The sequence below is a fragment of the Dipteris shenzhenensis genome, chromosome 4 (assembly GCF_047967505.1).
Source record: "Dipteris shenzhenensis isolate YYH24624 ecotype China chromosome 4, Dip_SZ_1.0, whole genome shotgun sequence".
NCBI lineage: Eukaryota > Viridiplantae > Streptophyta > Polypodiopsida > Gleicheniales > Dipteridaceae > Dipteris > Dipteris shenzhenensis.
The window spans coordinates 36,628,155-36,644,684 of NC_141599.1; the positions used below are offsets into that span (position 1 = coordinate 36,628,155).

Below are 16,530 nucleotides of genomic sequence, written 5' to 3' on the forward strand. Positions count from 1 at the left end.
TATGACCCGACAGCTCAGACAGAGGGTCGATACACAGATCACACTTGGAGACATCCCCTCCTTGTTTAGAGTTGGAGCCCGACCGACGGGAGTCACAGTAGCCCTGGTTAGACACAGAGCTACGACCAGGAGACGTGCTAGGACCGCACCTCTGAGTGGCCGACATCACTCTATTGTCGACTTCATGCCTCCATTGCCTCATCCATCCTGATATGTTGTTGTTGCCGGGGATGATGATGATATTGATGATGATGCTGAGATTGATATATAGTCGACCATCGATATGACTATGTTGTACTTAGGACTTAGTACTACCATTCTGCATTTTTTGCATTTTTTGCATTTTACATTTTGCATTGGTATGGACGCTCATTTAGTAGCTCCACTACCACAGCTCGTTGTATCAAGATTTTCACAGTCTCATAGACCCATCGATCTTCCGAAGACTTTAATAAACTTTCTTTCTTTCTTTCTTTCTTGTCCTCTTGCCCACATCTCTTGACCTTTAGAATTCATCAAGACTATCCCCCCGGCTTCTTGTTGGCATGAAGGACTAAAAGCCCCATCAAAATACAAAACAAGAGCTGTTGGTGGTGTATTTATTTCATCTTTAATGTTCTCCTTACATTTCTTTTCTTCTCCTAGATCCTCCCATCCTGTGAGCAAATTTGCCATAGTAGACCTAGTGGTATTTTCAGTGACAAAAGAGAAAGAGAACTCTTGAAGCTCTGACAACCATTTTGTAAATCTCCCCCCAGAATTAGGCTTGTGAACTAGATATGCTAATATAGATTGAGAGGTAAGGAAGAAAAATGGTCAAGGTAATAAATAGGAGCGAAACTTTCTGAGTGAAAACACCAAAGAGAGTGCTTGCTGCTCCATTTCTTCATACCTTGTTTCCACCTCTGTAAGTTGTCGGCTGGCATAATAGATGGGTTGCATTCTACCTACCTCTCCTTTTTGTAGCAATACAGCACCAACTGAATGCAAAGATACACTTGGATTTACATAAAAGTCTTGAGACCACAATCAGAGGGCTTCAATATTGGACCCTTACTCATGGCGTCCTTAAGTTTATGAGAAGACCCTTGTTGCTTCACACCCCATTGGAAAGAAACTCCTTTTCTTATCAACAAGTTCATAGGATGCACTATCTCTGTGAAATCATCACAAAAGCATTGATAATACTTGCTTTTTCCTAGAATTCTGTGAACACCAGTGACACTCTCAGGACTTGGCAATGCCATGATTGCTTGAACCTTGTCAGGATCTATTTGCAAGCCTTCTTCAGAGACAATATGCCCCAACAAGACTACTTTTGTTTGAGCCAAATGGCAATTGCTAGGATTTAGACACCCTTTTGCTTCATCAATCCTAGCTAAGGCCATCTTTAACTTCTTCATGTGATCTATGCGCCAAGAATAAATGCAAAAATCATCCAAAAATACCCTTATGAACTTTCCCAAGTGAGGCTTGAGCACTTGACTCATGAACCTTTCAAATGTAGCTGGTGCATTGGTCAACCCAAATGGCATCAGTTTGTAAGCAAAAACTCCCCAAGGTGTGGCAAATGATGTTTTCTTTTGATCTTCCTCCTGAATACGAATTTGAAAGTACCCAGAATACCCATCACATACAGAATACATCTCATGCCCTGCTACTTGGTCTAGTATTTCATCTTGGAACGGCAAAGGAAAATGATCTCTCTTAGTGCATGCATTCAGAGGACGAAAGTCCACACAAACCCGCCACTTATTGGTGTGACAACTACAGGAGAGATCAATTCTAAATCATCAACACGAAAGATGAATCCCGCCTCAAGTAGTTGTGTTGCCTCTTTCTTTAGTGCCTCAGCTTGGATCACCCCCAATTGCCTTAAGCATTGCACAACTGGCTTGCTTTCTGGCTTCAACTCAATCTTGTGCTCCATAAGAGAGATTGGTCGAATCTGTGAATAGCTTGTTGCAAAGAGACATGGAAAATCATCTAATATATCCAAGTATTGGAGCTTCTCACTACCTGATAGAGAATCACCAAGAAGCTCTTCATTGCATTGGCATCGTTTAGTGTGCTCCACATCCTCCACATAAAGTGTCTCTACAGGATCTTCTTGTACCACCACCTTGTTCCCTCCTGACTCATCCCGATTAGCACCAAGACAAAGACCAAAGGCCACTCCTTCCACCTCACCCTCTAAGCTAGACTCCTCGGAGCTACACCCTGTCTCTTCTTCTTCATCGGTTAAGTCAAAGCTTGAACTCTCTGATATTGAAGACTCCTCCTTGACAACTTCCTTTTCGCGGCTTCTGATGTTGTAGCGCACCTTCTTATCATTTCCCTGCAAAATCAATTCTCCAGTATCCCGCTTTTGAACAGCCTTCACCTTGCGTAGCCAAGGCCTTCTCAAAATGAATGGATAGGCACGTGCATCTGGCTTGGTAGGGATCACCTGAAAAGTAGTCGGCACAGAAATTCCACATACATCCACTTCTAGATTCTTCATAACTCCCAAGGTCTTTACCCTAGTGTTATCAGCCAATTTGATGCGATAAGGAGAGGTAGTACTAGAGTATTTTAAATCAGCATCTATCATGGTCTTCTCACTCATGACATTAATCGATGCATCTCCATCAATGTACACATTAGAAATCACTTGACCATCAATGATCACATCAACCATAGGTACATCATCACCAACATCTATATCTACATTTTGAACAACAGGAATGGATCTTTTCTTCTTTTTCTTCTTTGACACTCTTGTGCTTGCTAGCTTTCCCCATTCTTTCCGTAGTTTCGGAAACAGAGCAAGTAATTGACCAAAGGTGATATGAGCTTTCTTCTCTTTAAGGTCGGACAACAAGTCATAGCTTCCAATGCCTTGTCCTAAAGGAAAGTCTGACTGGCTAATTCTCCTTCTAGATGCCCTCTTTTTCTTAATACGGCGTTCCTCTTCTTGATGTTCCTCATCTACTTCTTCCTTGCTTTCTTCTTCTTCTTTTGCTTTACCACGCCCCCGTTTAGCCATCATTACCTCTCTTTCTTCATCCCCTGAAGAAGCTTCTAACAAGGATACTTGTTTTTCTTCTTTCTTTCTTAATCTAGGACACTCAGGGCGATAGTGACCTTTTCCATTACATTCATAGCAAGTGACCCTTTCCATTACATTCCAGCGACTTTGTGACTTGGGATTCAATGGGGAGATTCAATGGGCGATCATGGCCTTGTATGAGAGAGTCACAGGTAGAGTCAGGACACGGGCGGGGCTGTCGGGGGAAGTACGCAATACGATAGGGGTGAAGCAGGGGTGTCCTTTGTCTCCGACACTCTTTGGTCTCTATATCGATGAGTTAGAGATGTACATACAGACGATGGGTGGTACAGGTTCTTTACTGGCAGGATCCACGATACCGATTCTCCTCTATGCAGATGACGTGGTTCTTATTTCTTCCTCCCAACAGGGTTTACAAGCACATCTCCATGCACTCCACAGCTTTTGTCAGGACAGAGGGTTGTCTGTAAACCTTGGGAAGACCAAAGTCATGGTCTTCAACACGTCATACCAGGTTTATAGGAGAGGTGAGTTCTCTTTCACATTTGATGGGCAGGAGGTGGAGCTAGTCAGGGAGTATACATATTTGGGTGCCACATTTAGAGGTCCAGTCTTCACCATGACGCATGCAGCACGAGATAGGATCAGTAGAGGGTATGCCGCCTTGGCTCTTCTCGAGAGGTAGTGTGCACAGTCACATTTCCAGCATCCCGACATGAAGTCCTTACTTTTCGATACGCTGGTGAGACCTGCAGTCATGTATGCTAGCCCCTTTTGAGCAGGAGATCTCAGTGTTGCAGATTGGAGACGAGTAGAGAGGTTACAGATCATCATGTTCTCCAGATTGATCAGAGCGAAACCCGCGGTACCGCATCAGATTACGTTCGCAGAGTTCGGAGCTACACCCCTAGCGCTAGATGCAGCATTTCAGTCAGTTACATACTTGCATAGGATCAGGGCGCTCGGATACTCAGCAGCAGGCAGAGCACGATTACCGTGGCTAGCACTGACATCCTCGCAGATGTTAGCGGAGAGAGGTCATACTTTTTGTTGGTACCACACACTCTCCACATGGCTCACCTCGCTGGGCTTGGATATGGATAGGCTGCCACCATTTCGATACAGCATAGATGCCCCTCGCCTCCCTCTCACTCGACATGAGCTCAGCCAGGTTATCAGGGCAGATTTGTTGCAGCTACACACGTTTCGCACTTGGGTTCATCCCACGGAGCTTCCTACGAAGATGGCCACATATCGTGACCATTTTCTCAGGATTTCAGAGGATGGCTTCATCATATCCCCAGGATATATCGGCGTTCATATGTCGCACTCACTCAGGATTGCCTTGGGCCAGCTCAAGGTATCTTCCCACAGATTAGACGTTGAGGCCGGCAGGATGCGTCGTACAGCTACCGGACATAGACCCAGGCGAGAGACTAGGATATGCCCTTGTTGCACTATGGGGGAGGTGGAGACTGAGGAGCACTTTGTTTGCAGATGCCCTTTATATTATGAGATCTGTGGCAGATTTCACTGTTTATTTGGGCACGGATTTGGACCTCTCTCTCGGATTATGGAGTATGAGGATCAGTATTGCTTAGCGTTGTTCATCAGAGAGATCACCAGATACAGAGAGAGATTCTTCAGAGAGCACCGTCGCATCCCTGCCAGAGACCTGGTTATTCATGAGGAGCAGGACGAGGCGCAGGACCATGAGCACAGAGATAGCCCATCCTGCCAGAGAGCACCGATGGTTCCACCCCGAGGATGTACATATGACATGATCCGGCAGCACCGCAGGATGATCTTACACAGAGGCCGTACCCGTCGCTTTATTTCTAGACGACGGAGGATGATGGCAGATTTTCGGAGGAGAGTGCTCCATGGAGACTTGGCACCGCCAGCAGCCCATTTGACACTTGCCTAGATCTTCACACTCATGGCAGGAGGCATGGTCGATGGCCATGACTTCCATCATTTCTTTGGATCACAGACCCCTTAGGGAAGACGATGTTCCTCATATTTCATATTTTACATTTTGTATCCAGGCATTTTTGGTACTCTATTTCATTTCATTTTGTATCTAGGATTTTTGTAGCCATTTTTGGCATCTTAGCGATATTACGATGAGGCCACCTAGTTGGCGCATCGTTGATGATGTATTTTCCTTTCGGATGATTTTGTGTCCCATAGGCCATGTATGGCCTTCCGTGGACCTTTAATAAAATTTCTTTCTTTCTTTCTTTCCTACTCTTATCTCGAGGCCTATCTTCACTCTTTGGTACTCTAGGTTGTCGTGCATTAACCAAATGCAATTTCAAATCAGCAAACTCTGCCATCAATTGGGAGATATTATGATCTAACTCAGAGGACTTTGGTACCTGAGGAGTGCCCATCACCTCCACCTTAGAAGTTAAAGCTGTTGAAGACACAAAAGAGGATTCGATCTTTAGAGAAGCTTCTTTCTTGGTCGCAATGCGAAGCACCTCCACGTATGTTGTTGGATCTTTACTCATTACTTTTGAGTGAAGACGAGGCTCCAAAGCCATAATAAATTTGCTCATCAACCTTTAAGACTTTGAAAGAAAGAAAAGGGAAGAGAGACTCAAGAGAGGGAATACGAAGTGATCTTCATTGTCAATAGAGTGAGACTTCACTCCAATGCAACTCAAAATACTACAAACACAAGGGAGAAGAAGAGGTTTCATACGTACAAGAGGGAACGGAAGCTCCAAGACTACTCATAGAGAGAGAATGAACTAGAGAGAGATGGACTCAAGAGTCTACATAAGAGAATATCTACAAGAGGGAGAGAAGGCTCATGGAAGAGGCTTGAGGAGACTAGAGCTATAGCAACATGAGGCCTAATGGTGGAGAGATGATGAACAAGGGAGAGGAGGGCTCCTTTCATAGAGATTTTGTCACCCTCCTTCACCCATTTACAATTGCTGCCTGTAGATTCTTTTCCCTGTCAATCACATAAGCCCATATGTCACCATCCATGTCTTTTCTGGCTACTCTTACCATGTGTCCCATCAAAAGATGCTCAAGACTCTTAAAATATTGAGAAAGTCAACAGTCTCCGCACATGGAGCCCATAGGGACCCTCTCTTTTCCATATGTCTACATTCTCCTTATTCCACATGGGAATTCTACAAGGATTCCTTTTGACTCCACACTCCTCCACATGCCTTCCATACGCTTGGCATGTGGCCTCTCTTATATTATTGGAGCACATGGACATGAGCCCACCTCTTTATATGACTCACTCTTCCTATTTTCTAAAAATCTCATAATATCCCATACACAAATAACTCTCACCCCATACCAAGGTATTTATAATTCATACCTATGGTATTTACATTGATCCATTTCACTCATTCTCTCAATCCCATACAATATCTTAGAAAATAGAAATAAGTGAGAGTCGCTAGGCTATCACTTGATAGTCAAACTCTTATCAAACATAGAAGAAAACAATACGAATGCCAAATAAATAAATATCAATTTTTGGCATCGTAGTGGTATCCAAGAATCGGCGGTGGTCTTGTGGGAGACCGATGAACTTGATAAATAAAGAAGTGACACGTTTGCCCTCATCCACTGGGCCAAACCAAGTGAGAAAGGTGAGAGGAAGATCATACTAGAGCTGAGTGCTGAAGGGCTAGGCTAAAACACCATAGCCAACGACTCTAGGGCAATCAAAGACCACCTAAAGGAAAGCTCTTTCCAACAAATGAATGTCTAAAAAGAGTGGAGAGAAGTCAGCAGGAATGGCAACAAGCATCTAGTACCTAGCGTGAGTCTTGGAGAGCAAAAGTTTCATGTGCTTTTCAAGTTTCTGCAGCTTGTATACTCATGTGTTCACAGCCGGCAAAAGGGGATGAGAATTGGCTGAATGGGAAACCATTCATCAATCAAATGTGAGATGCCAATTAGAATAAAAAATGAAGCTAGATCCCAAGAGTGACCCTGGAGAGATTAAAAGAGAGTCTACTAGAAGGGACAAAGGAGGAGGGGAGGGGGGCAAAGGGCTGAGGGAGAGGGAAGAGATTAGGGAGAGATGTTGGGTCTTGCAAGGCAGAGAGGGACTGTGGGGGCACACATCTCTATACAAGTGTTGTACTATAGTATTTATGGCGGGTGGAGAGAGGGGTTGAGGCAGAGAGGAGAGACATTGTGTTGGAGAGAGAGGCAAGGAAAAGGTAGGAAGGAGGTAGAATAGAGGCAGACAGAGAGAGGGCGGATAGCTATGGGTGGAGTAGGGAGAAGCAGGCAGGAGCAGGGAGTGAAGGTGGGGAAAGAGGTGACCAAGGGACTTGTGGGAAATAAGTTTCAAAGATGGGGAGCAGGCCACATAGAGGCAGTCCATGCATTAGGTTTTTGAATCCTTTTCTTTTATGGAATTTTAACAAAGAATATAAGAGGGACATTATTTTTAAAATGGATAGTTTTAACTTTTCCTTTCTTATGGATAACATGCGAATTCCAACTATCTGACCCTCTAGACATATTAGTAAATGGTGGTAAATGTGATACTTTGTTTAAGTCCTGATCTATATTCAACTGACATCCATGATCTATCCTATTGTTTAAAGTATTTCCCTTGCAACAAACATGGTCATAGTAATAGAGGCGTGAACTGCCATATTGAATGAGCATACACAGTTCATGTGCATTGTTAGATAAGAAAGGTGGTGTTCTATCCTTTGGCTGTTCACACATTACTTTAAAGAGGAAGTATATTGTCAATTAAGAATAGTAAAAATTGGATGTGTTCAAATACTGTTTATGACTCCTGGAATCTATCTTTTGTCTGCTCAGGTAATGTGGCTGCAGCGATTTCAACATTGATTTTGCGTTTTGGAAGTGGACTTCTTGCAATACAAATTGCAGAGGTTATTTCTAACACCATAGGCTGCAATCTTCTTGGGTATCTCTTAAGGGAATATGAAATTATAATATAGAATAGTGCGGGACTTGATTAAATCTTCTTTTGAAATGTTTTTCCTAAAGTTTTGCATGCCAAGTTAGCAGATGCAAAGATTAGGGTTTTAGCTATAGGTCATAGAAGTAGGCAATTCGAATTTTGGGTTCCTCACTTAGAACAATGATTGGGCAAAGGATTTGGGTTATCTATTGCCTAATACTAGTAGTTAACAAAGCTAGCTTTATTGGGACTTGGGAAGATTGTGGATAATTCTAGATCCAATGGTTATTCTTCATAGCTAGTGCTTATGAGAGTCTTTTTCCTTTGAGGATCACATGAACAATCATGTGAAATAGAAAGTCACTCTCTTTTCTCGCGTTCTATTCATGCAGGGATTGCAGCAAATATATGGAGACCACTGCATCCTCTCAATTCATGCTTTTGATCCTCTCCTTAATAAGTGCTAACGTTTTTTAGATGCCAAAACAGGTTTTGACCGTGCAGCTAATACTCTTGGGCCACAAACCCGCTACTCTTGACCAATAGACACTTATTATCTTGCTGTGTGCAATGGCTTGTACTCCATGTGGCTTCTCTTTTGCTTGGCCATGGTCTTTTTTCCATGGTTGTGTCACTCCTGGGTACATTGGCATAGTAGTTCTTACAAAGGATTAACTCTGCCATTTTACCTTATTGCAGATCTAGCACTCTTTGAATAGTCTTTTTCTTGTCTTGTCTTGTCTTTTCATGGTCGTGATGCTGCTTGCCATGGCTTCTTCTTGTCTTGCCCTGACTCTTGACTCTTTAGGACGGTTATGGCACACTATGGGCAATCTTGTCATGGGCTTGGGACTTTTATTGATGACATGGCATAATTTAGCTATTCCAATAGACATAGGGTCATGTCCTTGTTTCAAACTTTTGCAGGAAAATAATTTTTGAGACAGAAAGCATTGTGTAATATTCATGCTGAATTGAATATTGTACCTTGAATTTCAAGGTTATTTCTTGCAGAAAATATGATTGGACATGTAAAACTAGAACTGTAAAGGTTAAATCTTTGCAGAAATATCAGAATGATTAGCTTTGCAGGCTTACTCCCACATAAGTGACCAGTTTGTATGATACGCATTTGTTTATGGTGTGCATCCCACTGAGTAAGACCATATTAAATGACCAAATTTGTATGCCACACATTCGTTTCTGGTGGGCATCCCACTGAGTAAGATGATATTAAATTCTTGTCAAATTCAAGTATAGAGATTAAACTTTTTTCACTTAGTTGTAATCTACTTGAATACAACTCTAAATAGGTCTCAAGGAAAACCATATCCTAACATGCATATTCTATCTACAATATAGGTGTCTTTTTTTTTCCCCTAGAAAAGATTACGTCATTAAGTATGAATGAAAACCGCAATAGCAAGCTCAAGTGCGGGAGTACATCATGACATGCATGAAAGAAAAAACAGCTCAGAAAGAGCTAACAAAAATCCAAGGCGGAGGCTGAAAATGCCACCTCAACCTTGAAATACTCTCAGAGAAGAACGGAGATCCTCTCCAAACTCTAAAAAAAGCATCTCTCTTGGTTGTAGCTGCTCTGGAGGATCTGTGCATGCTCGTCCAGATGGCCATCAATGTGTGTATAGAATCAGTCCATATACTGGCCATAGACTGGGACGGGTGAACCTGTAAACCCTCCATCGCCTCCGTACATGCAGCCCTCCAAATATGTCATGCTTCAAATGACGGATGAGTCTGAGTCCTGTCCCTCGAAAAACACCTGAGGTCCAGCAAGAGATAACCATGCCACTGATTCCCAAGTCATGAAGAAGGGTGCCGTATGAAATATGCAAAGAGTCCTGGCAACACTCTTCCAGATCATCCTCGCCTGTCTACACTCTCAAAGGCAATGCTGAACTGACTCGACTGTAGCGTGGCATCGAGGAAAAGTAGGGTCAGCCCCAAACTTGGATCTCCAAACAAGTTCAGTGCAATCCCTCCATGAATAGAAAGCCAAAAGAATAGAGTGATCTTTCTATTTCTGAGCGATTTCTAGAGCCTCCTTCAAAAGTTTTTCTGCACCTCTGCAGAAATATGAAAACTATCTCAATGAGGAGCTCTGGAGGCCTCCAACCTCTACAGCTAAGCTGAAATCTCCTGGCATTTCTAACTGTGTAATGAAAGAAGGGGATGCTCTTCTCTCGGTGCCCTTCATCAATCCATTCCCACTCCCTTGGGTCCCACTGCAAGAATTTGATGGGAGAACCACTATATAACCAGAGTCTCCAAGACCCAAGTGCCAGGAGAACGGGGTCAAGATCCGGAAACCACTGGGAATCCGTGCCCCACTCCTCGTACCTTGCAATCCTAATAGGCTGGAAGGAAACCTCCAAAAGAATATCTTCTAGGGATGTGAGAAGTCTACGTCCCGACTGAACACGACTGAACATCAAAGACAAGGGTCTCCTCATGTGCATCTCGTAAGGGTTTGACCGGTAAAGGGACACCCGTCCCCAAAAAGGCTCCCATCCAAGTGGACTCTGTGATCAGTAAATCATCTGTGTCTATCCACTCTGGTGGTATGGCTGCCTCTATCTGCTGCATTCTGACCATAGTCCCTCTGAGGTGGCCAACTGATAAGAGTCTCTGATCTTTTGGAAGTTGTCTAAAAGTCTTCTAGGCACCTACAATGGAAGCAGGTCCCCTCTCCCATCTAGACCACTACAAATAATGTGACACGCCTAGTGATCTGCCATGCTCATCCACTATGGATTCATTCCACATAATTGGCTGCCTGTCTATTTCTTTGCGAGAGGAGGGTGTAGCTCTTCGAAGAGTGTCTTTGAAGCTGCCCCAAGCTTTCACAATGGAAGCCATGAGAGGGGAGAGGGAGACCTAAGATGGGCTGAAGTAAAAATGCATCTGGAGCTGTCCATCCAATCTCCCTCGTGAGGAGTACAAGACTGAATGCTGCGTAGGAAAAAGTTCCTTCCAAGGCTCCTGTCCAGGCATCAAACCTCTCACTACAAATTTGCAGAGCAAGGACATACAAGCAAGGACATACACTGCAAATTCGGATCAATAATATATTGAGACCTCCTTCCCCAGTGGGGAGAATGAGGGTCTCCCAAGCCACCTTGGCTACAACATTTGAGGTTCCATTTAACCCCCTCCAAAGAAAGTTCATGACAGGTCTCATGAGCTAAGATATACAACCTCTAGATCTGCACCAACAAGAGCAAACGAACCAGGCAGTAGCCAATAGTACCTGGTTCAAGACCACTACTCTAGATGCAAGGTCAAGTCTGGCGGAACTCCAAAAAGCGGACCGATCTGGTAATTTGAAATCGGTCTCCCCTGACTCCACCAATGAGAACCTGGCTATGGGCTTATCTATAGAGAGCTGACACCCCTCTAATCCATGCATTTGTGAATCCAAAGTGAGAGAGGGTACCCTCTAGAAAACCCCAGTCTACTCTATCATAAGCTTTCTCAAAGTCTAGGAGTAGAATGGCAGGCCTATGGCCATTATTGTATGGCCCATTCAGAAGCCTCCCACAATGAGAAAATATTATCGAAGATGCTCCTGCCATGCACAAAACCTGTCTACGAATCGTGTATAAGATCTGGAAGAAAGGGCTGCAGACGTAGGCTGATTGCTTTTGCTAGAATTTTGTACAAAGTGCTCAACAAAGTGATCGGTCTCCACTGCGACACTAAATTCTTGCAACCATCTTTAGGGATAAGATGAATGAGGCCCTGAGTAAGTGAGTCTGGCATCTTACTTGAGTCCCAAACGCCCTGCAGGGCTGAGGTGATGTGATCCCCAATTTGATCCCAAAATGAAATAAAGAAAGAGGGTGTAAGGCCATCTGAACTAGGACACTTGCCCTCGTGAAGGGCAGAGAGAGCAATCCTGAACTCTATGTTGGTGAATGGTGTATCAAGTGAGACTATCATATCTCCAGTCACCAACATAGGTAAATGCTTCCAAATAATACTCGAACATCATCTCTAGCTTTAGTGTCAAGATTTGCTGTAAGAAGGGAGGCATAGAAATCTATAGCTACCTACAAGACAGTATCTGGATATGTCTTTAAACCTCTGTCTAAGTCAACAAGGTGTGAAACGCTCTCCCTACTATGTCTGGGGCCAAGAGTAGAGAAGAACTTCTTGTTGACCCTACCTCCCGTTTGGGTCCAAAACGACTCCCTGGCATGAAAGGCATACTCCGCTCTTTGATCCAACAATGACTGCTGTTGAGCCCTTGCTGCAGCAAGGCGCTCCTGAACACAAGCATCTGTAGGCCTCTTCTACTCTTCCCTCTGAAGAGCATCCAACTGCTGGCAGATACCTATCTCTCGTCTGAGAATCTCACCTCTCTTAAACCGAGCAACTGAGTGATAAAAGTCACTGATATCTGAGAGGGCTGCCACTATATCTAACGGGGAAAGCAGCCCATCGTGCATGTAAGAAACCCAAGTCTGCAGAACTGTCTCTGTGAGGCCCTCCTGTGCGTAGAAAGCATCTAGAATCGTGATACTGACAGAGCGACTCCTCACCTGAGGATCTGAAACAAACAGAACAGCTGGAAAATGATTTGCAGTGGACACCCCAGGTCTAATGCATACTGTCCCACCTCTATCCAGAGCCCAGTCATCCACATGAAATCTATCAATCCATGCATGGATAGGCATTTGCACCCTCCTATTCGACCAAAAAAACATGAGTGAATGCAACAGAGTGTGAAAAGCATCATCATTCCAAGCATCTCTGCCACTACTGTAATGAAAAAGGAAGGCATCCCAGGCTGCTCTCTCTAGGGAGTGTAAGCCACCTTCCCTACCACCTCTTTTGTCTGTGGGCATTTCAACCATGTTGAAATCGCCCCCAATGATCCAAGACTCTGCAATGCATGACCAAAAAAGCAACTTCTTCCAAAAAAGGACACAATCCTCTCTTGAATTGGGGGCATAAAGGTTTAATAAACCAACCTTACATCCACTAATCAAAAGAATGACCCACTAAGCTCTAGCAGGAACTATGATCCCATGTCCAATCACCAAGGGTAGCATAGAAGAAGAAACATAAATACAAGTACCTCCCCTAATGCCCAAGGGGGGTGACCAAAAAGTATGCCTTGAAAGAAGCTTACCCGACTTGGCACAATCCCTGACATCCAATATGTGCTCGTGAATCATAAGGACATCAATGGAACCCCCAATAATACTGGATGAAGTTGGTTACAAATCAGCTGCCTACGGCGGCGATGAGGTACACCTCCAAGGCCCTGAATGTTCCAACTGACAATCTTCATCGATGAGAGGAAGAGACCGGATGAAAAACTCTATCTGACCTGGTAGCGGAGATATCCCTCTCCTGGGAAAAGTTCCTCCTATCAAGAGGAGGGAAGTGTGTGGAGGATCCCTGCGGATGGATTAGAATCAATAATCCCCTTGCCTCTGTCAAGAGGTGAAAAATTAGGAACAAGAGGGAAGGGGGGCTGCTCTGCTGATGGATCTCGACCAGAATAGCATCATTAGCCTTGAGTACAGCACAAGCTTCAGCAAAGGCTTGCTCCCTAGGAGAAAGCTTCTTCCCATGAACATGTGAAGAGATAGGAGCAATCTCATCAGCACAAGGATCTAAAACAAGGATATCTCCTGTCTGTAAGGAAGGGTCCATGGCGCCATCATTAGCCTCTAGATGTGGAGCTGACTCAACAACTCTGACTAGCACCCAACGAGGTATGACTGGAATAGGATGTGCTGAAGGTTCCGTGCACACTGTCGAAGGTCCAGGACGAGGGGCTATAACTGACAGTCCTCGGCAAGAGGTGGAAGGTCCAGCAGCACGAGAAGTAGTAGGATGTGAGGTAGAATGTGAAGTAGGTCCAGCCGCGAGGTGGTGCTAGGAGGCGCAACACCCGTGGACCTTTTAGGCCTTTTCCTTTTTTTCTTCCTTGGGCAATCTCTGGCAAAGTGCCCAGGGGTCTTGCAAATCCTACACCAATCCTGTCTCTAAGTGATGTCAACTCTCTGCCTGAAAAAGGAGCCATCTAGATGTTGGAGAATGATGTGGTCATCTGTAAGGTTAAGTTCAGTACCCCATCCAATCTCATCGCCTTTATTGCCAAAGAAGGCATCCTAGGAAGGGGGGGGATCTCGGTGACCATCTTGAAAGTGGCTCCAATGGAAGATAAGAGTTGATGGTCCACCTGGGGTAGGCTAGGGAATCTGAGGAAGATTGAAAATGTCTAGCCATTCTCCTCCACAGGGTCAAAGCCCAATGAGAAAGGTGTCAAGAAGATCCTCCTGGAGCTGAGTGCCAAAGGATTGGCCTGAAGCACTGTATCTGCTGCATCCAGGGAATAAAAAATAACCTGAAAGAAACCTCGACCAAGTAGACCAACATCTATGAGGTGCCCTGCGAGGTCTCCAAGTAAAGCAACGAGCATCCAGTCCTTGGCCTATAACTTGGAAGTGTGGGACCCATGGATGCGAGCAAAGAGCGATGTCAAGCTTTCCTACTCTGTATCTTTTTTGAGCTGTTGCAACTCGTCTTTTGAGAATGTGATGGTTTTCTTGGCCCATGGAAGCGGACGAGGATTGGCTAAAGGTAGAGCCATCGTCATTCTAACACTGTTGGGCACCGTCCGACTAACAACCTGGCTAGGAAGAGGATGAAGGCAGAGGAGGGTCCAAAATGAGGGTGAAGGTAGAGGGAGTGGATGAAGCGGGAGGGTGAGCGGAGGATGAGGATGAAGGGAGGAAGAAGGGTGAGGATGCAGGGAGGAGGGGAGGGGAAGGCAAGCTGAAGAAGTGAGGGAGGCGGTGGAAGGGGGGGGGGGGGGAATGGGGGCTGCAGGGGCGAGGGGAGGAGACGGGGGTGGGGAGCTGAGGGGGCGGGGGACGGGGGTAGAGAGCGGGAGAGGGGGGGCTGAGGAGAGGGGGTAGAGGACGGGGGAGAGGGTGGGGGTAGAGAGTGGGGGAGAGGGGCTGAGAAGCGGGGGAAGGGGGCGAGGGTAGAGGGTGGGGGAGAGGGGGCTGAGCAGCGGGTAGGGGGAGGTGGAGAGGGCTGAGGGAGGAGGGAGAGGAGAGGTGGGGAGTGGGTTGAGAGGAGGGAGGAGAGAGGGGTGAGGAGGGAGCCAGCAAGAGGCTGAGAGGGGAGCAGCTGGGCGTCTATTTTTCTGAGCGACAGGGCCAAGAAATCATGCTTGGGACGCTGGTGGTTATTATACTAGGGGGCACTCCTTCTACACTTTTAGAATCCTAGTACCATCATACAATTGTCTCATTTCTTAGTGTGGTGGATGTGGAATGGTGTTATCTTCCTGACTTTTTAACAGTTCTTTGAGGTTTGCATATCTTGTATTGCCTTTCTTAAGAGCATCTCATGTGAAAAAATATTTGGAATACAGGTTGTGGGATCATGTGGGAGTGCTTCTTTTTTGGTATTCCAAGCTTACATATTCTTCCTTGGGCCTACTGACAATTTTCAAACGTTGGCAAGTGCAATTTTGCTCCATCTATTTTTTCATTACAAATTCCTAAATTAGGGTCTTTATTTCTACATCATCACAAATTTCCATGCTAGAGTTGAAGTAATCGCTTTTGTTCATGCAGACAAGTATCAACCAAGGCAGTTCAAGTTTGTCTCTCTTTTTGTCAGCAGAGCTAGGCAAGTGGCATTCCCTCTATGGCATTTTCATTGCATTATCTATTCTATGCAGTTCTATTTAGCAAAAATGTTGACCCTGAAACTTTGAATATTTTCCAAAGCAATTTAAAATTATGGGACTTACACAACCAAAAGAACATGTCATATCTTTGGGAGGTACCTCCAGGTAGGTTAGAAGATTACAAAAAATCACAAGCATAGAGAAGACTTGCATATATAAAAATTTGTAGGGCTATGTATAGTTCCGAGAAAGGATGAGTATAGATAGAAATCTGCTTATCGAAATAGTGCAATAGAATAATACAGAAGCGCTGCTCCTCCCCGTCACCTGCTGCTACAATTGGAGTTTCTAAAGTTTTAAAGTCAGCCTTCCATCTAAGATTGGTGAATGCTACCCATTCAGTAGTCATTCTTTTGCCCCATTGGCATGAGAACATGTTAATTTTTTGAAGATGAGTTGCAGTAGCTTCAGAAGATGTGCAATAGGAAAGTTCCACTACTCTTTTTGAACGCATTCATAGATGTCGCACCCCTCAAGAAGTTAGGCTCGAGAGTGGATACTTTTAGCCTTACCTACCGATCTCTCCAGGGGTAAAGGTTCTTTCAAGTGGTTTTTTATTTTGCCAATGTTATAGTACAGGTGGTTCAGGCTAGCCCTCCCCTCAAATATGGTGTTTCTTTTCTCCTTATACCTTATATTTGGATCCAATAGTGGAGAGCAAGTGAATCACCTCTCTGTGGTTTTCCTCTTTCAATTGCAGAAGCAGACAGGTTGGATGGAGTCCTAGTAGCAGGCGGTAGGGTCATTTGTCTGACCCCAGCATCTCTGATAATTATGCTTTAGATACTAGATGGTTCCCTCTTT

At 44.7% G+C, this 16,530-nt stretch overlaps 1 protein-coding gene across 1 annotated transcript in view; it reads left to right on the forward strand.

Annotated features, from left to right (window-relative positions):
• LOC147902789 (uncharacterized) overlaps positions 1–16,530 on the forward strand; it is a 186,892-nt gene that overhangs the window by 79,096 nt on the left and 91,266 nt on the right. Inside the window, exons 4-6 of the mRNA XM_087373704.1 lie at positions 7,877–7,950; positions 15,406–15,496; positions 15,611–15,665. Coding sequence (XP_087229830.1) covers positions 7,877–7,950; positions 15,406–15,496; positions 15,611–15,665 — 220 coding nt within the window. The remainder of the gene's footprint in view (positions 1–7,876; positions 7,951–15,405; positions 15,497–15,610; positions 15,666–16,530) is intronic.